At 46.9% G+C, this 27814-nt stretch overlaps 1 protein-coding gene and 1 non-coding gene across 3 annotated transcripts; one reads left to right on the plus strand and one right to left on the minus strand.

The window, feature by feature from the left end:
* Positions 1–394: 394 nt before the first annotated feature.
* LOC142007702 (U12 minor spliceosomal RNA) lies at positions 395–544 on the minus strand. Its single transcript, XR_012643981.1, has one exon. It is a non-coding gene; the product is annotated as a U12 minor spliceosomal RNA (small nuclear RNA).
* Positions 545–843: 299 nt separating this feature from the next.
* On the plus strand, positions 844–26801 carry POLDIP3 (DNA polymerase delta interacting protein 3). 2 transcript variants are annotated; one of them, XM_075010307.1, is made up of 9 exons: positions 844–987; positions 8904–9297; positions 12983–13060; positions 21324–21419; positions 22607–22789; positions 23463–23540; positions 24342–24471; positions 25403–25469; positions 26431–26801. In XM_075010307.1, exons 1-9 carry the CDS (start codon positions 881–883, stop codon positions 26603–26605), a joined length of 1308 nt encoding a protein of 435 aa, XP_074866408.1. In that variant the 5' UTR covers positions 844–880; the 3' UTR covers positions 26606–26801. The 2 variants fall into 2 exon arrangements, with proteins under 2 accessions (XP_074866408.1, XP_074866419.1); XM_075010318.1 differs by having other exon boundaries at positions 12986–13060.
* The last annotated feature ends 1013 nt before the right edge of the window (positions 26802–27814 follow it).

Below are 27814 nucleotides of genomic sequence, written 5' to 3' on the forward strand. Positions count from 1 at the left end.
GGTGTTTATTGTATTTGCCAGACTGGAAGTGGGACATAAATCTCCTTATGTTTTATGGTTCCCCCCGAGTCCTCTTGCTTTGAAGTTCGGACAAGGCAATCTCCCTTCCCCTCCCCTTTAGCTTTATTTATCTTTTGATGCGAATCACAACACTGGCGTTCACGTATACCTACAGTACCGCAAAAGTTCCCCAGAAACCCGCAGGGGGACTGTTACATGGTTACCTAAAAGAAATCTCCTCGGTGGTTCAATCAGCCCCACAGCCTCCGGAATGTAAAAAACAAAAGGAAAAAAAACCCCTGTACTAACACGGCTTCAAGAGAAAACACCCCACCCCGGCAACACTTTGGGCTATACCAAGCTCACCTTTTCTTTATTACTTCGTTTATAATGTCGGGCAGATCACAGCACCCGGGCATCTCGCAAAGTAAGCGAGTCACCCTAGGGACGACCTGTACCCGCACAAAAATTCATCTCACATTAGTAGTGAGGACCCGGGCGTCACCCCGGATCATTATTTTCCTTACTCATAAGTTTAAGGCATAAAACACTACTTCGCCAGCGGGAGCGGGGAGCCGAGGGGTATGTTTAGCAGTCAGGGTGAGCAACCCGACAGTGAACGTGCGGCTCAGAATCAGACCAGACCGCCGACTCACACCATCCTCACGCTTCCAGCCCATCTCTCCTCAGCGTGAGCGTTATTACGGGAGTAGAAAGCGGCCAAATGAACCGTTGCGGCGTATGTAAATAAGCGTTGTACGGCAGCATAGGATTGTGGGAGACGGACGCCTCTCCCTCTCTGCTGGCAGCGCGCTCCCGAGAGGGGTCGCGCGCGTAGCGCCGTAGTCGCGCGGGGCTGGGAGCGGAAGCAGTTGGGCTCATGTCCGGGCTGCGCTCGCTGCGTCTTGTCTCCGGGCCCCGCGACAAGATGGCGGACCTGTCCCTGGACGAGCTCATCCGGAAGCGCGGTGTGACTGTGAAGGGCAGGTGAGCGGCCGGCGGGCTTGGGCCGCGGGGAGGGGGCGGGACCTCACCGGCGGGGACTCACCGGCCCCAGCATCACCGGGGTTCGGGCCCTCTTCCAGCTGCACCCGCCTCCTCCTCACGCCCCCGACTTCCCATTGGCGGAGTTGCAGGAGTCTGTACACTGATCTTGATGCTAATTGGCTGGTCTTGTTATCAGTCAGCTCCGTGGGGGTGGAGGATGGAGCGTTCCGGAGGGGAGCAGCTTGGGGCCGGGTGGGGGGAGGTGCGGCTTCTTCGCCGGCCCCCGAGGTGCGCCCCGCCCCCCCCCCGCGCTGCTCCCGTCTGTCCCGTGGGGGCTGTGGTCTGGCTGTGCCGTGGGCGCGTGGGATGCCCTGCGCTGTGCTAGGGCCCACCTCGGCTTTCCGCCTGGCCAGCCCCCACTGCCAGGCCCTGAGGGCTTTATCCCCCTCCTGTTCCAGGGGCTGAATCCACTGCTCCGCCTCCCCCGAGCTCCTGCTTCTCAGGACACATCCACACTGAATGGGCATTTGAGGCCAGTGGATCTTCTGTGGTTGGAGTTAGCATGCCTGTTGGAGCTGCACTAACTCGAATGATTGGGGATTCTCCATCAGTTCTGGTACCACAAGGAGTATGGGAAATCTAGGGGAAAGTTTCTCCCATCGACTGCCTGCTGTGGGGGCGATGGAAGGAAAGATAGATTTAGGATACATCAACTCCAGCTCGCAATTCATGGGCTGCTTCCACACTATGAGATAAAATCAAATTTATTAATATAGATTTTGTAACTCTGGAATTTATATATTCGGTTTTGACTATCCTCACTTCCCCACGTGCTCCTCAACGTCAACTTACTGCTGCCACACTCAATTGGCAAACATTGACTGTTGCAGCAGTGTATTGTGGGAACCTAACCCGCAGTTTCCTCATCCCCATAGCATTCTGGTTGTGCTAGCTGGTCTTTGACATCATCTTCCCACGTTGCATTTTCCTCATTCCCCTTCTGTGTTAAGTAAAGGTCCACTTTTCCTGTCAAAGGAAGGAAAAGTAGGGCATCCACAGAGATGGCAAAAAATTTTACGGAAATCTCTTTCTTCTGTAGCTGAATTCTCAACTGGCCATCCACTTAATGTTTCCCCTCCTGTGATTGCATCTGATCCCTGAAAATAATACAGGGACCCTGAAAAGCCTGAAGAAAGAAACGATAGGAAAGTTTTCTGAGAAAAAGAGAGTTGCTGAGGGCAGGGTCTTTGGCTTTCCAGTGCACAGTAGGTCTTCTGTGGACAGGCTGTGTTCTCAACTGGCCATCCGCTGAGTGTCCACCCTCCCATGATTGCATCTGATCCCTGAAACTAACACAGGGACCCAGACTGCATTGTCAAAGAAAATGGGGATAGAAAAGTCTAGGAAAAAAGGTCTTTGTCTTCCCTCTTCACTACACAGACATTGCTAACACAGGGGGTGGCAGGGAAATCTCATACACTAAACCCATCAGGGAAACAGAAATCTCAAGTGGCCCTCCACTCTGTGTTTTTGGGGAATCAAAGCATGAAGCCAGATAGGAAATGTTGGGAACAAGATTTTATAACAGAAATATCAAAGCAGCAGGTGTCTGCAATGGACAGCAGGCCCCCGAAAATATTTTTGGTGGGCTGGGGGAGGGGGCTGTGGTCTGTGGCTGCAGAGCCGGTTGAAATGTTGAAGTAGTCCACCCAACTGTCTTAACCACCATGGGAGACTTCACCCTGGCAGCAGGAAGCCCCCACGTATCTTACTGGAGGAGCGTTCCCCCTGGCAGCAGCAAACCCCACTGGTCCTTTGCTAGGGGGTGGGGGTGGAGTTTCAGTGGGAAGCCAGTTAAATTACTCTCCTTGAATATCTTAGCCACTGGGGGAGACTTCCCCTGGCAGCTGCAAGCTCCTGAAATTCTGTGCTACCCTTAGAGCCCTAACTGCATGCAAGCTAGGACATGGTGCTGTCTGGCAGCATGGTCAGCACCGAACAGCAGGCACGTCCTTTTATTGGGTCGGGGGCTACCCACGTGATGTGGCTGAGCATGGGAAAGACCTCAACTGCGTGGCACCTGTCAGGGAGGGAGGGAAGTTCGTGCACAAATGTAAACCACTGAGAAGAAATTTCTTGCCATCCTATGCAAGCACAACCCCCAGCACAACCTTGCTGCCATGTGGTGCGGCAGGGCAGTGGCTGGCACCAGGTGGTGCAGAAAAAAATAAGTGTAGAGACAGAGGCACAAACTCCTTGCAGAGTCTGTTTGTAATGGGTAGATGCACTCACAGTGCTAATAGTGAAGGAAGAAAGACACTGCTCAGACTCTCATAGAAACATGAGCCCACAGCCAAAGGCTTGCTGCTCCTGCTTTTGGAAATTCACGGTCTTCCTGTTAAATGGAGAGCAGCGGCCAGAGGAAAGCAGTAAGGGGCATTGTGGGTTACATACAGGACACCTCTGGAGGCTAATAAATTCAGTTTTAACACATGGCACTTCCACACTGGCCTTTATTTGAACTTTTGAATTAGAACTTAACGCTACACTCATCAGATACTGATGATATTGTGATATCGATATTAGTGTTCCTGAAATCGAGCTTATGGTATTTACAGTGAAGATAGTCACGTGGTAATATCAAGCTAGCTGATTTGAATTGGAATTTGTCTCATAGTGTAGACACAGCTGTTAGCTGAAGTTGCATATCTTAAATCGATTTTTTTCCCATAGTGTAGACCTGGCCTGAGCCAACACTAGAGCAGATCAGGTTAAGCATGAAGACATCAGCAAGTACACGCTGGCTGTGATTAAAGGATTCAGTCACTACTGCAGCTTTGCCCTGCAGCCACCCCAGCGCACTCTGCTTTACTTACAGGACTTTAAACTTCCATTGTTCTTTGGGAACCAGACATCCTGTGCCTTCTTGATTCTCCTGCCCAGCAATCTTTTATGGCAGCTTTTGTCTTTCCTCTTGATGCTGCAAAAGCCCCTGTCCATGATTCTCTTCTTGAGCAATCCAGTTTATCCCCATGGTTTTAGCCTGGGGAGACTGACTAATGCAGCATTTCTTAGCCTGGGGATTAGCACTCAAATTTGGGTCACCATAAAGTTTTAAAGGGTCACATGGCAGCTCCTCTGACTCCTGTTCCACCTGACTGGCTGGGCTCACCTTCCTGTTCCAGACATTGCAGTCTCTGGGGTCCCAAAATCATTCAGGCCAGGCCAAAGGGGCAGGACCGAACCTGAGCGGAGAGCCAAATCCAGCCAGTCACAGCACAGGAGCTGCCACAGTGGGGTTTTGTGTTGGGCAGGACCCAACCTCCCACTCTTAAACCCAATGCAGAATCTGAGTGAAACCACCCCAGGACCTCCACCCCAGACTATTTACTGGGTTGTGACAGGCCCTAAGCATTTACGAATGGACCCTGAGCCCATTTTAACGCATTTGTAAAACCTGGTCTTGCCAAGCCTTTGTGTTGTCCCTTTGTTCCTGCTTTCCTGCATGTTTGGAACAGTCCTAAGCTGTTTATTACACCAACCACTTCCTTGCTCTTTCAGAACTCTTAACAAGAATCCTTACACATTTTTCTGCTGAGCAATCTACAGCACTGATCTATCAAGAGCATCACTTACTTGAATATTTGTGCTTTGTCTATTTCTTGTTCATAGTGAGCGAGGTAAATTGTAAGCTCTCTGATCTAGCTAATTTCGCTTATTAAGCATTTGGCAAGCAGAATAAATTTGTGTCATTATATATTTCTGTGTAGTAATACAACCTTGCAAGATTTTCTTGAAAATTCAAATGCTTAGGCATAAAATTTGCTTGCCTACTCAGACATTATGAAAGTGATAAGTCTTATTTTACTTGCACCAATTAAATTGTTAAATAGAATTTTTAATAACAGGAACAGAGTTAAAACAAAAAAAGCAGTCAGGTAGCACTTTAAAGACTAACAAAAATTTATTAGGTGATGAGCTTTCTTGGGACAGACCCACTTCTTCAGATCTACAGCCATACCAGAACAGACTCAATATTAAAGCACAGAGGTCTGAAAATTGTTATCAATGTTGACAAATCAGAAAAATTGTTATCATTGCTAGCATATCAGATAGAAGAGCGGGTGGGGGGTATGGAAGTAGGTGTTAGATCAAACATCAAAGTATGTAAAAGAGTCCTTGTAATGGGTCAGGTAATTGCTGTCCCTGTTCAAACCACATGTTAATGTGTCAAATTTGAATATGAATCAAAACAAAAAAGCAGTAAAGTAGCACTTTAAAGACTAACAAAATAATTTATTAGGTGAGCTTTCGTGGGACAGACCCACTTCTTCAGACCATAGCCATACCAGAACAGACTCAATATTTAAGACACAGAGAACCAAAAACAGTAATCAAGGTTGACACATCAGAAAAAGAATGATCAAGGTGAGCAAATCAGAGAGTAGAGGGGCGGGGGAGGGGAGACAAGAACTGGACAGACTTCAAACTCTCTTAGACAAAGAGGTAATGGGCACAAAACAGACATAAAAACACTCCTGATCCACAAACCGGTCAGCCGTCATTTTAATGGAGTGGGCCATTCTGTTAATGACTTAAGAGTTTGCATTGTACTGAAGAGGAATTTTCACATTACTTTGGAGAGATGCTGCTGAACTCTCTTTTATATTCAAATTCGATACATTAACACGTGGTTTGAACCAGGATGCGAATTTTTTGGGCCATTATAGGGGCTTTTTTGCATACTTGGCTTAATCATGTTCTTGAGTCTGCCCCCCCCCCCCCCACCGCCCCTTTACTCTCTGATTGGCTCACCTTGATCATTTTTTTTCTGATGTATCAACCTTGATTACTGTTTTTGGTTCTCTGTGCCTTAAATATTGAGTCTGTTCTGGTGTGGCTATGGTCTGAAGAAGTGGGTCTGTTCCACGAAAGCTCACCTAATTAATTATTTTGTTAGTCTTTAAAGTGCTACTTTACTGCTTTTTTGTTTTGATAGTATATAGAGTAGCACGGCTTTCTCTCTGTTACTAGTCAACATTGAATATGGGTTTTAGTTCTGAACATTCTCTCTGCAGATGTCTGTTAAAGTCTCTTTTATGCAGAGCACAAACTTTCAGGTCATTAACAGAATGACCCACTCCATTGAAGTGCTGGCTGACAGGTTTGTGTATTTGGAAGTTTTTGATGTCTGTTTTATGTCCATTCATTCTTTGTTGAAGAGTGTTTGCACTCTGTCCTATATACAAAGCATGTGGGCATTGCTGGCGTATGATGGCATGTATGATGTTAGTTGAGGAATAGGAGAATGTGCCCGTGATTTTGTAATTAACATGGATAGGTCCGGTGATTGGTATCTCCAGAATCCAAAGAATGAATGGACATAGAGAAGACATTAAAAGCCTCCAAATACACAAGCCTGTTGTTGTACTGAGAAGCACTACATGGGATCTTTTCAGGGGAAAAGGCAAAACACCACGTTTATTGGTAATATACGTATAGCAATCAACACTTATTGTATGCATATGATATAGTGTACACACACACACACTCTCTCCCCCCCCATCTTGTTGCTGTTACCAATAGTTGCTCCCCCTAACTGAACTGGCCAGGTGATGGAGGGATGGAGCTGGGCTTCTTCTGATCGGGATCAGTGCTCCATTGCTGACAAGACAAAACCCGGGGTCCCTGTGCAAAATGCTTTCCATTTATAGTGTCCTCTCTCTTATGCAGGTTGACACCAGTTAGCCATCTCATGCATATGCATAATCTGGAAGAACGATTTTATGAATATGCATTTAGCATCTTCGTCTGGGTGGTGCTTCCAGAGGCAGGCACATGCTTGTGACTCCCAAGGCATCCATATATCCAGTATTTTAATGGGCCCACTTCACAGGTTCCATTGTTCTTCTCATTGGTCTTGGATCTACCTTCTCCAACCCTTGCAAGTACCTGGAGATACTTGTCTCCCACGCCTTTCCATTCACACCTCATTCACTCAAAAGGGCAATCAGTTAAGCAATCCAAAAATAGAGGGTACAGAGAGGTTTTTTCTTTACCTTACCTACTTCTAGGAACTGTTCTACAAAATATAACTAAATGTCTATATAACAGGGCTTAATAGAATGATACATAAAATGACATGGTACAATACTTAAAAATTCCAGTGAGAAGATAGTTTAAACAAAGATGTATCTAAGTGCTACTTTGCTGCTTTTTTGTTTTGATGTGTATCTGCACTGTCAGCCAGCACTTTAATGGAGTGGGCCATTCTGTTAAAGACCTGAGAGTTTGTGTTCTGCAGAAAAGAGACTTTAACAAGCATATACAGAGAGAATGGACAGAACTAACATTCATATTCAGATTTGACACATTAACACATGATTTAAACAGGGACAGCAATTACCTGACCGATTACAAGGACACTTGTACATACATTGATGTTTGATCTAACACCTATTCCCCCCACCCCAAAATGCTCCCTCTTGTTCTTCTATCTGATTTGCCAACAATGATGATAATTTTTCTGATCTGTCAACCTTGATAACTTTGGACCTTTGTGCTTTCTATATTGAGTCTGCTCTGGCAGGGCTGCAGATCTGAAGAAGTGGGTCTGTCCCACAAAAGCTCATCACCGAATTATTTTGTTAGTCTTTAAAGTGCTACGTGACCGCTGGTTTGTTCGGATAGAATACAGACTAACACAGCTCTCTGTTACTGTAGAAACAGAGTTAGATGGAGTCATGCGGTTATTGGGTTTTCCTATCTTTTGAGTATCATTCTGTTATACTACAGGAGTGATTCTTTACACGGGGTGTCCAACACATTCACCACCAGCCACATGTGGTGAGGAGAACACTGCGTTGTGGCACATACAGGGGTGACCAAACTGCAGCTCTTTGAGCCTTTAAATGCAGCTCCTTCTAAGAGCCGCACGCAGGGAGTGCTGTCTGCCTGCTCTGTGCATGCACCCCACCACTTGGTGTAAGAAACATATGGCAGGCCCGGTGGCGGCCCCAACGAGTTGCTGGCATTGAATTAGAATGGGGGGGCTGGCTCTGGCGGAGGGGGAGGGCATTTATTTAGAGGAGTGCCTGGCTTTATCAGGTTTTGTATAGTGTGGCAAATATGGACAGATGACAATCACAAGTTTGGCAATCTTTGAATTCTTATTGGTCAGCGCTGCTTTACAGAAAAGTGTCAGTCTTTACGCCACCTGCTTTATTTTTAATCTGTGCTCTCTTGGAGACACTGGCTTAATATGATCTTTGATACAGAGAATCTCAACTGATTTCACCAGCGTTAAGTAAATAGCAGCTTGTATAATTTTGCTCAGATGTGAATACTAGAAGTGGGTGAGTTGAAGTGAGAATCGCAGAAGCCATTTCAGCATTCTAATATTTGAGGGTCATGCACTTCCAGAAAATGTGACGTGTGTCTGTCTCATGGGATTTCTTGAGAAGACTTCAATACAGGTTAACTTTGTTTTCTTTCTACCAGGCAAAATGTGTTACAAAGAAGTTGTCGAAAGTCAAGTTGAACCCAAAGGCATAGAAAGCTGTTTCTGTCCTTTTGGTCCTTACATGGTTCCCCAAAACAGGCAGCCCTTGAAATCATAAAAGCTTTGATGGTAGCTGCTGTATGGTCAGCATTTATAGATGCTTAAGCATGAATTTAGGAATCCCCATTGTTAAAAATCTCATCCTTTTGCATTTTAAATATATATATGTTTATCTTGTAAAGCACCCAGGCACTGTAGATTAAGTAGGCTATTGGACTATCACTCTGCTGCTGTTCTGTATATACATGTGCATACGTGGGGTTTGGTGTTAGAATACTGGGTTTTGTTTGCATGTGCAGTTATGTTTCCAATAATGTTATCACCCACTTTATCAGTCCAAAATTTATTTTTCCAGACTGAACAGCAGGCCAGTATTTGGAGGCATTAGATCTCGAATTGGAATCCAGCAAACTCTTCTAAGTAGACCAACACCAACCATCAGCTTTCAGCGGACATTTGATGCCCGGCAAAAGATTGGCCTTACTGATGCCCGACACAAACTAGGGGTAAAAGATGCTCGGGAGAAACTGCTTCAGAAAGATGCTCGGTTCAAAATCAAAGGGAAAGTGCAGGATGCCCGTGAAATGCTGAATTCCCGCAAGCAGCAGAACGTAGCTGCTGAAAAGGTGACCAAAGTGATGGATGCCAGAGAGAAGATCAGCTTGAAAAGGAGTGCTCCTACTGCTGCAGTTGTAAGTCCAGCTGTGGGGAGCGTAACCCCAGCCATGAAAATCACCAAAACTATTCAGGTAGGTGGTTACTGCTGTCCTGTCACTCCATCCCTATTGGCTGTACTATCGTAGGCTAGTTACACTAATAATGGTTGGACAGATTAATTCAAATGATTGCAGTGGAGGTCTGAGAGAACCATGGTAAGGAATTTTAACCCAGACACTGGCACATGCATGCCTGTTTTTGTGGTGTCTGTGGATTTTTGGTATTTAGAGTTATTTTCTGCAAAATCTGATCTTACATGTAAAAAAAAGGCAATTCCGATCCTTTAGTTGCCAGTAAAACGATCTACATATGATTAAGGCAGCATTCTGAGTTTTCAGACAGACTGACGTAGTGGCATTGAGATGTACGAAGCACCCCCACTGTTCCCAGAAAAAAATCTGAGGAAAATGTAAAATATCCTCATTCACACTTACACTGCTGGTCTTCGTAGCACAACACCCGTTTGGACAGCGTGAGTGGATGTTCTGTCACTTGGAAGCGGCAGTCCACAAGAATAAAATTCAACAAGTTAGAATATGCAGTTGTTTGCATTTGTAACAGAGATCTACATTTTTGGGCTTCAAACAGAACTTCACGTCCATCTTCTGCTCTTCTGTTTCAGCCTTTTTCCAGCCCAAGTGATGATGACTTGTTTAGCGGGAACCATTCTGGTTTTCAGAGAGGAGTCTAGTTACACAGTACAACTCAAGTTTTGTCCCAGTTTCAGTTTAACCAACTGATTGACAAGCCATCTTTCCACAGCTCACTGAACTCTGACTGTACTGCCTTGCCATTGGTACGGTCTTCCCAACACCTGCAGGCAGAGACAGATGAAGATTTATTGGGGCCCTGGGCACAAAGAACATTTGGGGGGCCACCCACTTTGGCCCCAGGCTGTTATGGGGAGCCCTGACCCCTCATCCAGAGCTAGTGAAGGATCCAGGGCTGCCCAGGCTCCCTGGATGGCTCTTACTACAGCTTAGGGTGTCCAGACATCCCATTTAGGCTGGGACAGTTCCATTTCTAAGCCTTGCCCTGAGTTTTTTGGGGAAACTGGGTATTTGTCCCATTTGTTCCTGCCAACTGATGATCACTTGGCAAGAGCAAATGGGACAGGTGCCCAATTTTGCTAAAAGGTGCTGGGCAGGCCCTATACTGTGCAGAGGGAGGGAATATGTTTACCAGGATCTGGCTGCCAGCCTGTCTGGGGACAGGGTCTAAGAGAAGAGGAAGGAGGGTGGCAGGACTCTGGAGGGAGAGGAGCAGCAGGGGGCATGGCCAGAGTTGTTCCTTCAGAGATCCTGGGCAGTGTTCCCCCTAATTTTTTTCCATTTCTGGGTGAAAGAAATTGTTTCTGTGCACCAAAGCATATGTGGATGTGCACCACCCATAGAAGAACCCACTGCTGGCTGTGGGCACTCTGCCAATCAGCTGTGCAGCACCTCAGTCTCTCCTGGGTGGCTGCCCAAGCACTCCGCTTACAGGAATGTTGTCCTGTGAGCCTGCATGGTAATCTGCGACTGCCCTTAGGTAAGTTGAGTCTCAACTAACTTTGCTGGGTCCCAGTGCTACTTACCAGCTGCCAGCCTCCCTAATGAATTACATGTGCACTGGAGTGCAATGGGTATATCCAGATGTCCTTGTAAGAGATGAGAGGATGTGGGTTAGCTGAAAGGAAAGGGACCGGGGAGAGCAGATAACCACCTCATGGATAACAAAAACTTAAAACCAGACCCTGACCCCTTCTTTCTGCTAAACTGTCCTGTTCCGTAGGACAAGCACCACAGCTATCTCGGCCTTTTGCTGAATCTCTTTCCTGACCATTCTTCTTAACTGCTTGCCATGCCAGCTAGGAAAAGCTATTTCCCCCTGGAATTTGGGAGACTTGAATAAAACTTGTTGGAACCCTCTGATGTAGCTCTTTCTTCATGTATAGGTTTTGTTTCAGAACACCTTAACATGCTCTTTCCTCAGAAAGACTAGAGAAATTGCATCTCTTCAGAGTTCCCAGTTCTTGCCAGCATGGGAATGTGAGAGACTGAAACAAAGAAGAGAAGTTGGCTCTCTCACGTGGCAGTGTGATGCCTTAATCACAGTACAGTAAAGCTTGTCATAATCTTTGATTATTCAAATAATTGACACACCAGTTCTTGACAGTTAAAGTATAGGGATGTGTACAGAGCTCTTGGCTATGATGCACTGGACTCTTGCAGTGCATGCTGTAAGATATAAATGGTTCCTGAAGACTTTGTCCACTATAATGGTATTACTGATATTTTTGATTGGCTCCTGTAGTCCTACAGAATTATCTGGTATTTACATTAAGGAATAGTGCATAGTAGAGTTAAAACTGAAGCTGTAATCACATAACTAAGACCACAGCTTTACTGAATAACATGAGATCTAAGATTCTTCACAGGTTCTGCCAGAATCTGTAGCTGTTTGCAAATGCTCCTGCTCACAACCCACAAACTAAACTGCCTTGATTCTGTCAAGGGTGCATTCTTGTCAGTTCTCAGAAATGAATGGAAGATAATCGTTACCTGAATGAGAGGCTTCCAAAGATATCTCAGAGTGCTGCAGAAAGTGGTGATGGTGTACAACATGGGTGTCCAACCCTTTGGCTTGCCTGAGTCGCATTGAGTGAAGAGGAATTGTCTTGGGCTGCATATAAAATATATAATATAGTTAATGTATATAAATCACATAATAAAGTTAAAAGTTTACGATCTTGTGGGGCCGCATTACTAGCTGTCCAGGGCCGCGGGTTGGACATGCCTGGTGTACAAGGAAAGTCATTCTCGCTGAATCTGAATCAGTTTTAGAGGGTGGAGCTAGAGGGCCCTGTACTGTTGGAGATGCTGCCATCTAGAAAGAAATGCAAAACTGAGGCTCTGACTGGTTGTGATAATTATAAGGTCCCATGCTACTGTTATCCCCACTGTCCTGGAAAAGTTCCAGACTACTCTCAAAGATGGTAGCTAAATTCTTAGGAGACCAAATAGTCCAGGGAAGGAACCTTCAGTTATTGAATGGTGAAGTTGCAGGCTCTGAGTGTATTTCAGTCGCACAGGATAAGTGGTCAGACTGCTGAAAGTGCTGGCTGTACTACCTTGTGCAGCATTCAGTCCAACCAAAACTTCATACCAGAGCAGGGATATGTTCATGCTTCTATAGATGTAGAACTGAACACTTGATATAGAACTGAACTTTGAATTATTTGGTCCCGGGATGTAGGCTTCTGTGCCATATGAGTACGGTTATATGCATTGTGTCCCAGGCCACCGAAGAAGGGCAATATGCAGATCCTGTCACTTAGCTGTATTTAATGTTTGTACATACAAAGTCTGACCTTAGCCCGGCAGTTTTTAAATTCATTTCCCATTGGTTTTGAGCCAGATCTTGCATAATTGGCAATTACAAATTCTCTACTTAAGCCTTGGCTCTTACTTCCTTTGTTGTTTTGGACTGGTGTCTCATACTACACACCCACTGCAAAAAAAAAAAAAAGATTCTGTATTATTCTCTATCATCTGTGTCTTCAAATCAAGGCTTTGTTTCTGTGTCCTATCATGTCTTGCCATGACGTGTAGGAGAGCAGGGGCATGAGTCTTGGTTCTGTATGCTTGTAAGGAACAAATAGCTGCCCTGCTTTGAAATGGGGAATGGCAGATTCTGGTATTAATACTTTGTTTCTTCTTTCCTCTGATACCACAGCAGAAGGCTGCAGCCCCAGGGCACTCTCATCCTGCAGGGATGAGGATCAATGTAGTGAACAACCACACACAGAGACAGGTGAGTTTAGTCATTGATAGTACTGGTGCTATCCACTTGTTATGTGTTTTCCTGAAGGACATGAGCACGTTTCATTTTATTCTGGGTTCCTGTGTCTTGGAAAGGGAGGGAGTCTGAAAGGTCTTTCACAGCTTGACTTTGTGTGTTCTGAAGAAGGTAGGAGGAGGAGACATCAAATAAAAGGAGCCTTTTATATTGTAGCTATTGTAGATGACAGTTCTAGGAACATAGGGTGATGTCTGAGTTTTAAAATTTCTTCGCAGATTTCTCTCCTGTACCTCTCCCCTCCAAGCTCTTGTTATAAAATCGTTGCTAATACTGCACTGGATCATGCTGTTGGTCCATGTAATCCTGCATTGAGCCTGCTAGGCTACATCTGATAGTGATTTGTTCCTAAATAACTGGGTGGGTTACTGGGGGTGGGTCAGCTTCTTCAAAAATTCTGAGTACAGGGCCCTGATAAGACAGGATGCTGGAGTAGGTTTACCAGTGTTCTGATTTAGGCTGGTAGTTCCTCTGATCTTTAACAAAGCACACTTCCTCTGAAGGAGTGAGGGAGACATCTACCACTCTGTGCAGTCACTTTCTTTACCCTCTTTGCATTTGAAAGCATTAAGCACCACACCAGCCAGACTTGTAATATTCTCATCACATTTGATTCGTTCCTTTTTCTTCTTCTGTACCAGGCTCTTGTTTCTTGTTGGGATTTCCTTCACATTGTCTCCCAAATCTGTTTTTTCCTTTTCATAGCTACAGTAAAACTTTTTCCATGTCTTGACCATATCTTGCCTTGATTAATGCAATTACCTTCTCTCTGGTCTCCTTTTGCTTTACCTATTAATTTACTCCCATCTGTGCAGAATGCCACCATTTAGAATATTGCTTTCTTCTGGCAGCGTTGCTGCACTCCTTGAACCCTTCACCAACTTTCTCTTTCCATCCATTTCCCTTCTTTCTCGTTGTCAATGTGCCTTATACCTCTATCTCTACCATCACTTATGCTCTCATTTCACCAACTGTCCCTCTTCTTATAGTCTTTGCCTTTGTGCTTTCTTTGGTGACAAGTGTCAGGGGTAGCCCTGTTAGTCTGTATCCACAAAAACAATGCAAAGTCCTGTGGCACCTTATAGATGAACAGATATTCTTCGAGTGGTCCCCGTGGGGTGCTCCACAGTAGGTGTCGGGCTCGCCCCGGCGCCGCAGCTCGGAAATTCTTCAGCAGTCTCTGTCGGGTCGCGCATGCACCGATGCGCGTCGGCTCTTCGCGTGCTTACAGTCACGTGCGCGATCCGGTCCCCGCCAGTTCCTTCTCAACCGCCAATGGCTGCAGACGGAATCCTCTCCGGCTCCAACGCCCGAGACAGATAAATCTTATTTTATTTCTCGTGTTAATAGTTTTAATAGTTCATAGTTAGCAGTTCTATAGTTATAGTTTAGTCACCTGATTACAGTTCGTTTAAAAGTTAAAGACTATCTTAAAGACTGCAGCGGCCGCCTCCGGGCGGGCCCGCTAGTTTTGTTTGTCAAGCCTCCAAAGGCCAACAGTTGTTATCGCCATCTAATAGCTGCTAAGTGTGCTCTTAGCACCTAAGGACTCGCAGAGTTGAGCTTTAACAATGTCATCCCCCGGCTTTAAGAAGTGTGAATCTTGCCGGGAGGCCATGCCTGCTTCGGATGGCCGTAGCAGATGCATACGGTGCCTCAGGGAGACACACGTTCCCCAGAAGTGCTCCCATTGTTCCAAGTGGACTAATAGGGCTAGGAAAGATAGGGAAATGAGGTTGAAGATGCTGCTGTTTGACAGAGCACTTCAGCCTGCCTCATCAGAGACAACGCATGCGGAGGGCTCTTCAGGATCGCATTCTGTGCAGAAGAAAAGAAGAGCTTCGCCTGCTCAATCCCTGCCCGTTACTTCTGGGAGCGGGATGAGTGCAACTGGTAAAGCTGCGGCGCATGTAACCGCTCAAGGGCCTACAGCTACTGGGGAGACGGCACTGAGAGCCGTGCAGGCACTGGACAGACCAGCACCGTCTACTGCGGCACCGAGTGAGGCTCCCCCAGAGGCACCGGAAATGACGGCTCCGAGGACGTCGGCATCGAGGACGACGGCACCAGCAACGACGGCACTGGGAGCAGTGGAAATCAGCATGACACCTGCTACGGTACCAAGCTCACTGATAAGACCACCTGAGAGAGCAAAAGCTAAAACAAAGACCAGGCACCGCAGCCCCTCCCCTGAGGTAATTGCGCTGCCTCTGTCACCACGATCACCACTGGAGATTCGACGGGCAGCAACACCTTCAGCCTGCCACAGACGTCCACCTCCTTTTCTTCGGAGTCCATCTCAAGGGGCTGCATGCTTCTCTCCATCATCTAGCAGAGACCCCTATGAGTATTCCCACAGAGGCTCTCCCCATACGTCGGTATCATCTCGACGGTCTCGACATTCCCTGCACCACCCTTACATCTTTGGGTCATGGTCCCGGGCCCCTGTCCATGTTGCTACGACCGCCATCATTATGCAGGGCGTCAGCATAGGAGGTCGACGTCTCACTGTGGATCTCCGTCAAGTCCCCCTCAACGCCACAGTGTACAGCTCCCACCTGGGGGAACACCACAAGTCCTCCAATCAGAGGCTGGGTCTAAAGACATTGAACCCCACCTCGAAGTTTCAAAAAGACAATCACACCAATACAGCCAGGATCCAGAGGAATTGGAGGAGAAATACCATAGTGATGCCTCCTCATCCTCGCCAGACGAGGCTGTGGTTCCTGGAGACATTTCTCCCCCAGATGACCTGAAACAGTTCCAGGAGCTGTTCAAAAGAGTAGCTCAATCCCAAGATATTCAAGTGGCGGAGGTGCAGGAGAAACACCACAGACTCCTTAAAAATCTCAGGCCTCCATCCTCTTCTAAAATAGCTATTCCTCTGGACGATGCAATCATGGAGGCAGCCACTAATATATGGCAAACTCCGGCATCCACTCCTCCTACCAACAAAAGGGAGGACAAAAAGTACGTCGTCCCTGCGAAAGGTATGGAATTTCTCTTTAGTCATCCACAGCCAAACTCGCTAGTGGTTGAATCGTCTCAACACAGGTCCAAATCGTCCCAGTACAGATCTGGGGGACTGGACAAGGATATAAAGAAGCTGGATCTCCTGGGTAGAAAAGCCTACTCCTCATCCACTCTGTTGCTCCGCATGGCCAACTATGCCGCTCATTTGTCGAACCACAATTTCGACAACTACTCCAAGCTTACTGCCCTCATGGACTTCCTTCCGGAGGATAAAAGGCCGATTCTTAAGGCAATTGTACAAGAGGGCTATGCAGCTTCTCGAGCGGGCGTCCAGATTGCATTGGATATGGCGGACACAGTGGCCCGCGCCGTAGCCACTGCAGTGGTAATGCGGAGGGAGTCATGGCTTCACACATCCGGCATTCCAAAGGACTTACAAGTCAAAATTGCAGACCTCCCCTTCGACAAAATAAAATTGTTTGCCGAATCAACCGACTCAGTCCTACACTCGAGCAAAGACTCCAGAGCGACACTTCGGACTTTGGGAATATATACCCCACTGTTCAGAAGGAAGAAGTTTTATCCTCCACAACGCCGTTATGGTTACCAACAGCAGCGTACCCAATTTCAACGGGGGTATGATCAGGGACGTCATCAACAAACACATTATAAGGGCCCTAGGCGTCGACCTCAGCAGGGCAACGCCTCCGCAGGGCAAAGTACAAGGCAGCAGGTTTGACGGGTATGTCGAGGGTCGCGAAGCCAAGACCGTATCTCAGTGCCAATCTCAGTACATGTTCCATCACCGACTCAAACCATTTTACCCACAATGGAAAAGCATCACTTCGGACAAGTGGGTATTGGAGATTGTGAACACGGGATACACGATCCCCTTCCAGTTGTTACCTCCACCAAATCCTCCCACCGCACCCCTCCTCAGAGACCCCTCTCACCTACCGGAATTAAGGCGGGAGGTGGACCACCTCCTATTCATAGGGGCGGTGGAGAGAGTACCGGAGCAATTTCAAGGCAAAGGTTTCTACTCCAGGTACTTCCTGACAGAAAAGAAGACAGGAGGGTGGAGGCCCATTTTGGATCTACGCGCACTAAACCAGTATCTACGCAAACAGCGCTTCAAGATGACTATGATGGCTTCAATAATCACGGCACTAGACGACGGCGATTGGTTTGCAGCCCTCGACTTACAGGATGCGTATTTTCATATTGCAATTCATCCAGCCCACAGGCGCTTCCTCCAGTTCATTGTTGGCACAGATCATTTTCAGTACAGAGTCCTTCCATTCAGCCTCTCTTCAGCGCCCAGAGTCTTCACCAAGACCTTAGCGGTGGTGTCAGCATACCTACACAGACAGGGCGTTTTCATTTTCCTGTACCTGGACGATTGCCTGCTAAAGGGAACTTCCCGGGCAGAGGTATTACGGGTGATACACATCAGCACAAACACATTTACCCCATTGGGCCTCATCATCAACTTCTCAAAGTCAAAGACTGACCCCACGCAAAATATAGAGTTTATAGGGGCTTGGATAGACTCAGTCACGTCAAGGGTGTATTTACCCGAGGCTCGTTTTCGTGCCATCAAGTCTCTCATACAGCTACTAACGTACAGCCCCACTGTTCCAGTTCTTACGTGCTTACAACTATTTGGGCATATGGCAACCACCACGTTTGTGGTGCAAAATGACAGGCTGCACATGCGAGGATTGCAGCATTGGTTGGCAACCGTATACAAACCCTCAATCCACACCGTTCGCAAGAGGGTGTCACTTACAACAAAGACACGAAGGTTGCTAACATGGTGGGAAAACCCCAAGAATCTTCTAACAGGGGTGCCCTTCCGCCAACCACAAATTACTGTGTTCATTACAACAGATGCCTCCCATACAGGATGGGGGGCACACATGGACAACAAAACCACTCAAGGGTTATGGTCCCCCGCGGAGAAGACACTGCACATAAACGTATTAGAACTCAGAGCAGTGTTCAATGCATGCAGGCATTTTCAGAATTATCTGCGCGGAAAAATAGTCGGCGTGAATACCGACAACACCACCACCATGTTTTATATAAACCGGCAGGGGGGAGCCAGGTCTCGTACGCTTTGTGCGGAGGCGGTCCGACTGTGGAACTGGTGCATTGCCAACAATATAACCATAAAGGCTTCATACCTACCGGGTGTCCACAATGTCAAGGCGGACCAGCTCAGCAGACACTTTGCGCCCACTCATGAGTGGCAGATCCGTTCAGACCTACTTCACCAAGTGTTCCGCAGGTGGGGTTTTCCCCAAATCGATTTGTTCGCCAGCCGGGACAACAAGAAATGTCCCCAATACTGCTCCAGAGCGGGCATGGGACAGGGGTCTTTGGGGGACGCCTTCATGATCCCATGGAAGGGCCCTCTACTTTATGCGTTCCCTCCCACGACACTTATACACAAGGTCTTGGAGAAGGCCAGAAGGGAGAGAGCACGCATGATACTCATAGTCCCAACCTGGGACCGGCAACAGTGGTTCCCATTGCTCCTACACATGGCTCAGCATCGGCCATTTCCCCTGCCAACAGTACAGGACAGTCTCACTCAGGCTCGGGGGTCAATACTGCACCCGCACCCGAAGAGACTTCGGCTACAAGCATGGTTAATCCATGGCTAAACGCCTAGAGACTACATGCTCAGAGGGAGTACAACAAGTCCTTGAATGTAGTCGGAGGACTTCTACCAGAAAGACTTATCAGCACAAATGGTTGCGTTTTTCCAATTGGTGCTCCTCCAGGCAGTTAACACCCCAGGACGCCACCATACCTACGATTCTGGACTATCTGCTACAACTCAGACAAAAGGGACTTTCTCTATCCTCTATAAAGGTGCATCTGGCGGCTATATCAGCATTTCGGCATGAAGAGGATGGATCAACCACGTTTGCCCATCCTGTTGTCTCGCGTTTCCTAAAGGGGTTGGTAAATCTGTACCCCCCTCGGAAACCAATACTGCCGTCATGGAGTTTAGACCTAGTTTTACGCACCCTCTCGGGACCGCCCTTTGAACCATTGGCTATGGTCCCCTTTCGACTACTCACCATTAAAACGACTTTCCTCCTGGCAATCACGTCAGCTCGCAGAGTGAGCGAGCTCGCGGCCATAATGTCCACACCACCCTGCACGATATTTTCGAAAGAAGCGGTGGTCTTACTTTTGCACCCAGCCTTCATTCCGAAGGTCTCTTCGGATTTTCATATTAACGAACCAATAGTGTTGCCCGCGTTCTATCCTAAGCCTCACAACTCAAAAGAAGAGGCACGGTTGCACTTACTTGATGTAAGAAGGGCACTGGCCTTCTACATCGATAGAACTAAACCCTTCCGGAAAACGGACAGACTCCTGGTGTCCATTGCACCCAGGTCAAAAGGAGAAGCGCTATCTTCACAGAGGATTTCAAATCACATTGTGTCTTGCATAAGACTGTATTACGAGCTTCGCAAGACTCCTCTGCCAGTTCCGCCAAGGGCCCACTCTGCTAGGGCGATGGCGGCGTCAACGGCCTTCTTCAAGGGAATCGCGCTGAGAGATATCTGCAGAGCGGCGACGTGGTCTTCCTATGACACCTTCGCCAAGCACTACGCCATGCATAGGATGCTTGATGAGGATACATGCCTGTTGACAGCAGTCCTTTCACAGGCAAGCTGCGCATAAATCAGGTACCCACCTCCTTTTTCGGGGGGGCGGTTACTGCTGGGTAGTCACCTACTGTGGAGCACCCATGGGGATCACTCGAAGAAGAAAGAGAAGTTACTCACCTGTGTAGTAACGATGGTTCTTCGAGATGTGTCCCCGTGGGTGCTCCACTACCCACCCGTTCCTCCCCACTTTGGAGCTCTTTTTGTGTGTTTTTCAGGGGCGTCCGGAGCGGTTGATCAGGAACTGGCGGGGACCGGATCGCACACGTGACCGTAAGCGTGCGAAGAGCCAACGCGCATCAGCTCATGCGCGACCCAACGGAGACTGCTGAAGAATTTCCGAGCTGCGGCGCCGGGGCAAGCCCGACACCGACTGTGGAGCACCCACGGGGACCACTCGAAGAAGAAAGAGAAGTTACTCACCTGTGTAGTAACGATGGTTCTTCGAGATGTGTGAAGTACATCCACAGTAGTGGAGCACCCACGGGGACACATCTCGGAGAACCATCGTTACTACACAGGTGAGTAACTTCTCTTTTTGGAGCATAAGCTTTCGTGCACAAAGACCCGCTTTGTCAGATGCACAAGAAATGCAAAAAATGCTCCAAAAAATCTGTTCGTCTGGAAGGTGCCACAGGACTTCTCGTTGTTTCATGCTTTTTGTTACAGCACCATATGCTTGGAACAGTCTCCTGTGTTCCAGCCAGAACCCGTGTCCTCCTCAGGGCCACTTCTTTGGCAGATTTTTTTTCTCTCATGGATTCTCACACTTAGTGAACTGTGTCCCCCAGAATTGTTGTCTTTGAGGTGAATTATAAGCTGTTTGGACATACACCGTGGCTTTTTGTTTTGTGAACGAGCATATGCATTTGTGCTTCTCCTTAAAAACAGTATTGGCAGCAATGCAGGAAATTGTTTATTTTGAGCCCCCCACAGTGCTGAGGGTAAGAAGTCAAAGTGTGCAATGAAGCTTGGAAATCAGTTGTTCATTCAGCAATAGAATATGGTCACTCCTTAGTACAATATTTTCTGGGGCCAGACAGGCATGTAGCGTGAAGAAGAATGCAGAAGCCTATTCAAAAGGAATTTGGGGCTCACGTGTATTTGGCAACCATCTGCTTATCAAAAAGTTACTCACATATGCATTAGGCTGGTAGCTGGCAGGATGCTACGGAGGAGCAGACACTAAGGCTTCCCTGCACTGATGTTCCTGAGTCCATATAATTTCTCAGGACTCAGAACTGGATGTGTTGCTTTAGTATTTCTGGAGAACTCTTTGCTGTGGCATCTTTGAGGAAGCTGTCACAGTGCAAGGGCATTCTCATGTTCACTTGCTTTTTGAATCAGATTTGTCTGATCTTACGTCTTTGTCGCTGAGTTTTGAGGACAGAAGCAAGACACAATGAGGGCTTGTTGCTGCCTTCCCTCTCACAGTGAACAGACCTATTCCTGAGAAGGCCAAAGTAGGGGAGAAGAGTGGGATGGATATGGCATCCTCTAAAGTAAAACCACATACTTGTTGTGAGACATCTTTGCTTGCTCTTTGTTTGTAGGGCCTATATGACATGGAAGATGATGATGAAAGTGTATCCCCCCTTCCTAGCAAACAGATGAAAATCACCACCACAAACAGCTTCCTGCACAACGCGGTAAGGGGGTGTCTCAGCAGTCCCCACCACACCATGCTCAGGCTGGTAGGACACGTGGGCTGCAGCTTGACAGGCCTTATGTCCTTTTAAAGTATGTAAATGATCCGCTTGGAATGTGTTTGCCCTCCCTTCCCTTCATGCCTGTGCTTCAAGCTTTACCCTGTGGGTCAAAGACATCCCCTCTGGACTCCATACAGTTTTATAAGCCTTTTGCAGCCAGAATGACCGCTTACCATCACTGACAGGAGATTCCTGCATGTAGGCTTTTGGCTATTTTCCACTTGTGGGGAATAGTTCCTTGAACCCGTTGGTGCCTGAGCATGCAAGTAGCGGAAGCTTGTTCATCTCACTGACCCTAGACTGTGCAGTTACAAAAAGAGATCCTCTTGCATTGCAAAATTGCAGCTGGCTGCCTGTCAACAGGCACCAACCATGTGGGGGGAGAATGGAGAAGGCAAACAGGAGGTCACTGTCCTTGTGCACACAACCTGGTTTGGTGCATCTTAAGTTGGTGCTGAATCAAGGCCTCTGAACCCCTGGAATTACCAGCATCTGACTAAAACTTAAAGTTGAGCTGCTGGCCACTTATGATCATTAACAATTCCTGGATACTTTTAGTTTCGCCAGAGTAGATATGTTAGTTTTAATACCCTGGCCACATTCCGAGCATGATCATTATATTCTGATGACCTGAACTCCCTAGCTGGAGATGTTATTCTTCATATCTCTTCCTGTGATACTAAGGTGGTATTTCTGAAGAAACACAGGAACTAGGAGGCTGTTTCAAGCCACACATTTTATCCCACAGAGAGCTGAATCTTAATGAATGAGTGGTCTCTGCAGGCAGTTTGTAAAGTACTTTGGGATCTTCAGCATCAGTGTTGTAAAATGGAAATCATTCTTAACTGAACTTTACTACGCTGCAGTGCGACTTTACCATTGCAATGTGTGTGGTGACTAACTGTCTTTAGGGCAAAATGTATTCCTGAGCACTTCAGATGATTTCCTCAGCCAAGGGTGGAGCTGCTGAGAGTCTCCAGTAGCTCCTAAAGTCATGAGACTGTGAGGGTGTGGCAGTGCCTCAGTGTGTATTGGTAACTCTCCCTGGCCATTGCTGCTTAAAAAGGGATTTCTGCTTGAGAAGGTTACATCTTTCAGGGATGTTGTTATTCACCCCTTTTTTTTAGGCTGGGCTCAGTGGCAATAAGTTCTCTCTTTCCAAGACTGTTCCCCTCACCAAAGTGGTCCAGAATGACACCTATACAGCCCCCCCAGCACCTCCCTCTCCCATTCGGACAAAAGCCCTGACAAACGTGTCCCGGACCTTGGTGACCAAGGAGGAGCCACCAAAAGAACCAGCACCTGTTGAGGTGAGTACAAGAAAAGGGGTCTGTCTGCTAGTGGAAACTTTCCCTATCTAAAATCTGTCTAAATGGGCTGGGTGGGCAACTCGTCTCATCAGCTCCTTCCCATACTTTCAGCAAGGGAGTTTGTTATTTGTAAGGTCAAGTCAATCTGGGTGACTAGAAATTAGTTCCAGGCACTTTAAAGCTGGATCTGTGTGTGGATCTCCATTTATTGCTAACCATGAAGAAGAGGGAATGTATATGGGCTTCCCATCTTGATGCGTTTGTTGAATTTTCTGTCGCCCAGAAGTCCTGGCATGCATGTTACTAGGATAAAAAATAAGAAACGGATGATTACTTGAGAACTGGCGTGACTTGAGGGAACAGTGGAATTTGAGGCTTCACTGACTGACTGTTTACGTGTGCAGGACTAAACTAATTGTCATACTTGGGGTTGGGTTGGAAAAATTATTCCAGAGACCTGTCAGCAGGAAAGAGGGGCTTTATCTGTAAAGGTCAGTTGATAGAGTTTAGTATTATCTTAGCATCTCATTGTTTTTCTCTCTCCCTTCTCTCATCTGTCTTCCCTGGGACCCTGTTTATTCTAGTTTATTCATGTTTTCTTTACCACAATGTCTTCTCTGATAGGTTTTGCTCTGTCCTTCTGAATATGATATGCTCTTGTTTGTATTGGCAGCCCGTATTCAGCCCTTTGGAGGGCACAAAGATGACTGTGAACAATCTGCACCCCCGAGTCACAGAGGAAGACATTGTTGTGAGTGCTGTTTATTGCTGAGCTCTGTGTGGCCAAAATTCCTGCCCCATTCCCCCACCCCTTTCAGTGGGTTTGATTTCACTAGCCACTTTTAGTGTTGTGGCAGGGGTGAACATTTGGTATTTTGGAAGATCCTGAGAATTCCATACTTTCCACGTCTTAACTTTTATGCTGAAGAAAATCCCTTTCAGGGTGCATTGAGACCAGCTCTGACTGGCTGGAGGAGTTGATATCAGGGAATACCTGGCATTGTTCTCACCCTCCTACCACCTTCCTTGCACATCCAGAACTTCCACAGCACTTGCACACAGGGACTGGAAGTGCAAGGGAGGCTTACTGAGCACTGACCACAGGCCCTCTCTTGACCATGGCTCATTAGACTTTTAATTCATGTTCTTTTTTGGAAACGGAAAACATGGAAATCCTTTTAATCCCACTTTGGAAAAGCTGCCTTCTCTCCTTCTGTTAGACAGAAAGGGGTCAATGGGTTTAACTCCAGTTATTACCGGTGCTATGAATTCTTGTACTGTGACTGAAGTCACCATGAATTCTTCATCCTGCGGTAGTGTTGGTAATGAATCTACTGTGCCACCTGTACTATCAGACACCAAGGACCTGTAACATAATAGGTACCTCTAGACTGCTAGCTGTTTCACTCCCAGAGTTGTGAATTACTCAGCTGTGGATGTGGGTGCTCTCTTTCTAAGCCTGGTCCAGCCATGGAAAGACCATCCGACAAAAGCAATAACCGTAATGTGGCACTGATGGCCAACATAGCAGTGACTTGCTGTCTGTCCTCAGGAACTGTTCTGTGTATGTGGTGCTCTGAAGCGAGCCCGTCTTGTGCACCCAGGAGTAGCTGAGGTGGTCTTTGTGAAGAAGGAAGATGCCATCACAGCATATAAGAAATACAACAACAGATGCTTAGATGGTAAGTCTTAGGCTGGAGTTGAAAGAGGGGTGCATGGCTCAATCAAGGCTTTCCGGTTTGGTGCAGATTTCAGAAGGTGATTCAGAGTCTTTTCAGGGTGCCCAAAGAGAGGGTGGTCTGGGAATGTAGTGAGAGCTGGGCAAAGGAGTTGGGTTTCAGTGGTGTAGGTTTTATGTAGGTAGCTGAATATCTTGATTATCCATCAGTAGTGTTTTCAAAATATGTTCCCTCGGGAGAGGTGTGTCTTAAAGGTAGCCTCTGGTTTCCCATGAAGTTGACACAAAATTCTCCCCATCATACAAAACTCTTGGTGCATCTAATCCAGTGTCTTGTCTCTGACCCCAGACAATGTTGAAGACTTGAGAGGAAGGTGTAGTGTCCCTGCTTGTGCAGTATAATTAGCCCTTGTATTTGCAAAGATCTCAAGGCACATCCAAACCATTTCTGAAATCAGGAGTTTGCAAAACTGTCAGTCCCTGTATGAATTTTGACAAATGCAGCTATTCAGCTAATACACTATTATAGATGGAAATTTGTTGCTGACACCCTCTAGTGGTTATTCCCTTGCTCTTGGCCCTTGAGCTTAAGGATTGATGGTGCTTTTAAATTTATCCTAGCGAGTAGTGTCACTGAAGATGCAAACAGGTCAGAACTGAAGATTCTTTGGAAAAACACCGCGGTCTGCTCTGTAATTGCTCAGCCAGCTGTTATCCCAATGCTGAAGTGCTGTAGTTGCATTAAGCTCTTATGTAGCTCTGCTGCTGCTTGCAAGTACTCTGACTTTGCCATGACTCACAAGAGAAGTTGTTGTCTCTAATGGCTTCCTCTCGTTCCCTCTACCTGCATCTGGTCACCTTTGTCTGTACCTAGTGCAATGCTTTTGGGGTTTAGCCTTGCTGAGGAAAGTAAATTTGGTATTTTTTTTTTTCAGGACAGCCAATGAAGTGCAACCTTCACATGAACGGGAATGTCATCACATCAGATCAGCCGATCTTGCTGTAAGTGCTGAGGGCAGAAGAGCCAAAATTTGCAGGCTCTGTTTTGGGGAGGACCTGGGGAGGTGCAGGAGGAACCTGTGGTGGGGACAGATATCTCGGTGGTTAAAGGATTGGCCTTGTAAACCCACAGTTGTGAGTTCACTCTTGAGGGGGCCTCTCAAGGATCTGGGATCTGGGGCAGGTTAAATTAAAAATAAATAAATTTGACAGAGCTGGTGACAGGTCCTGCTGTGAGTAAAGGGGACTGAACCAATGACCGCCCAAGGGCCCTTCCAGTTGGTGCTCATGCACACGTGCGCGTGCGTACACACACATACCCATGAAATTCATCATTGGAAATCTTTACCATTTTGGGGGACGGGATGGCTCAATGGTTAGAGCACTGAACTTGTAAACCCAGGGCTGTGAGTTCAGTCCTGGAGGGAGCCTTTCAAGGGTCTGGGGCAGGTTAGATTTAAAAAAAAAATCCCGTCAGGGATGGTGATGGGTACTAGTCCTGCTGTGAGCGCAGGGGACTGGACTTAATGACCTCTCAAGGTCCCTTCCAGCTGTTTGAGATATATGAGGAAATTTTACCATTGTAAATTTTGTCACAAGAAAATCCTCTGTCGTCCACTCTCACCTATACATCTTCAGCTGCACCTAGCCCTGGATTGCAGCTGCTGCCTTTCCACTCAAGGAAAACAAGGTGAGACTCCCTCCAGAGCCCATCAGTGCCAGGACTGCTACTCAGGAATGCAGCGTGCTTTCTTTGCATCCACCTGGGTTGAGTGTGCTCTAGTTTGTTTCCATAGCATCCCTAGCGCTCAGGAATGGGAGGCTGAGACCAAGAGCTCTCTGCAGTTGACAGTATATCTTAAGCCCCATACCCAATGTCATGGAGGGGAAACTAGCATGTGAGGCTGCTCTAGACTTATTGTTATATGGGGTTAACTGCTGTGTCCATTTTTTTATCATGCAGTCGATTAAGTGATACCCCTTCTGTGAAGAAGGAAGTAGAACCACGGCGGTCAAGTGCAGGTGCCTCCTCAAATCCACCAGCTGAGGTGGACCCTGACACCATTTTGAAGGCGCTCTTCAAATCTTCAGGGGCCTCTGTCTCTGTGCAGCCCACAGAATTCAAAATCAAACTCTGAGAAGAGTGGAGGCAAGCAGTGAACTGGAAAACTTGCTTAAGGCATGGAATGGGGAAAATGGCATGGGATCACAGGTGTTACTGTGTTTGCCCACCTTGTGGTTTTTGTTTTCTATGATCGCTTCCTTCCTGTACAGTAGTGTTCCCTCTCGTGTGTATTTTCTGTTTTCATAGTTGGAGTTTTCTTCCACATTTTTCCAAGAGAATAACCTCCCACTTTTGCCAGTGAGAGAGATTACCAAGCATAGACTCACGTCACTCCCTCGTTTGCTGCGTACTCTCTTGTGATCAGCTATTAAAAGTGTATCTAGGGACATCGAGAGAAAGGGAGTGGTAAACAGAACCTCTTGTCCTCTGGCTAACAACCTCTGATGAAAGGTGAAGCCCCTCTGTTATCATTGCTTAAGACCAGATTTCATTTTTTAAAGCCGCTGCATTCGGGATGGAGCCAGATGTGATTCTCAGAAGCAAGTCTCATTTGACAGTTTGATCTTACGTGCCCTGATAGGACTCAACTTCTGCCTGGCTGTTAGATGTTTGGCTGATCAGCAGCTGTGACACTTGGAAGTACTGAGAAGACTCCAGCTACCCTGTTAATTTGATGGAAGAATTCGGACTTGAGGGGAGGATATATATACATACAGGTGCAGGCATACAACATCTAATTTGTTGTCACAAATAAGCCTTTGCTATTATTCTGGTGATTTTTTCATTAACAGTAAGAGGCAGAAAATGGCTTACACGTCTGTGTAATGTGACTATATCAGCCCTTAGGGTATCTGCCCTTTTTCTGTACTGACTTCATGTAAGAGCAGGGACTTTGACAAGACCTACCGAAAATTGAGTGTTTCTCTGCATTTTAGGTTAAATCTCACCATGTTCTCCCAACCCCTGCTGTCTGTGTAGGGACATGAGCATTTTTTATGAGATGAGGCAGGGGCTGGTAAGTTCTTCTAGCATCTCCAGTCTCATTTTGAGGTGAGGAGTGGAATAGGGATTAAGTCGTGTACTAAATCCATAGGATGCAGTTCTCCTGTCCAGCTGCTTGCAAAAAATAGCAATTGTAAAAGCTGCATGCGAGCAGTGCTTGGCTGCTGTGCAGAACAGCTGCTCATGTACATGGGCTAGAAGGATGGTGGAGGCACTTAATGGGGTCAGAGGGATGGCTGTTGGGAAACCAGTGCAAGGGATGCAGCAGAGAGGAGAGCAT

The sequence above is a fragment of the Carettochelys insculpta genome, chromosome 1, assembly GCF_033958435.1.
Source record: "Carettochelys insculpta isolate YL-2023 chromosome 1, ASM3395843v1, whole genome shotgun sequence".
NCBI lineage: Eukaryota > Metazoa > Chordata > Testudines > Carettochelyidae > Carettochelys > Carettochelys insculpta.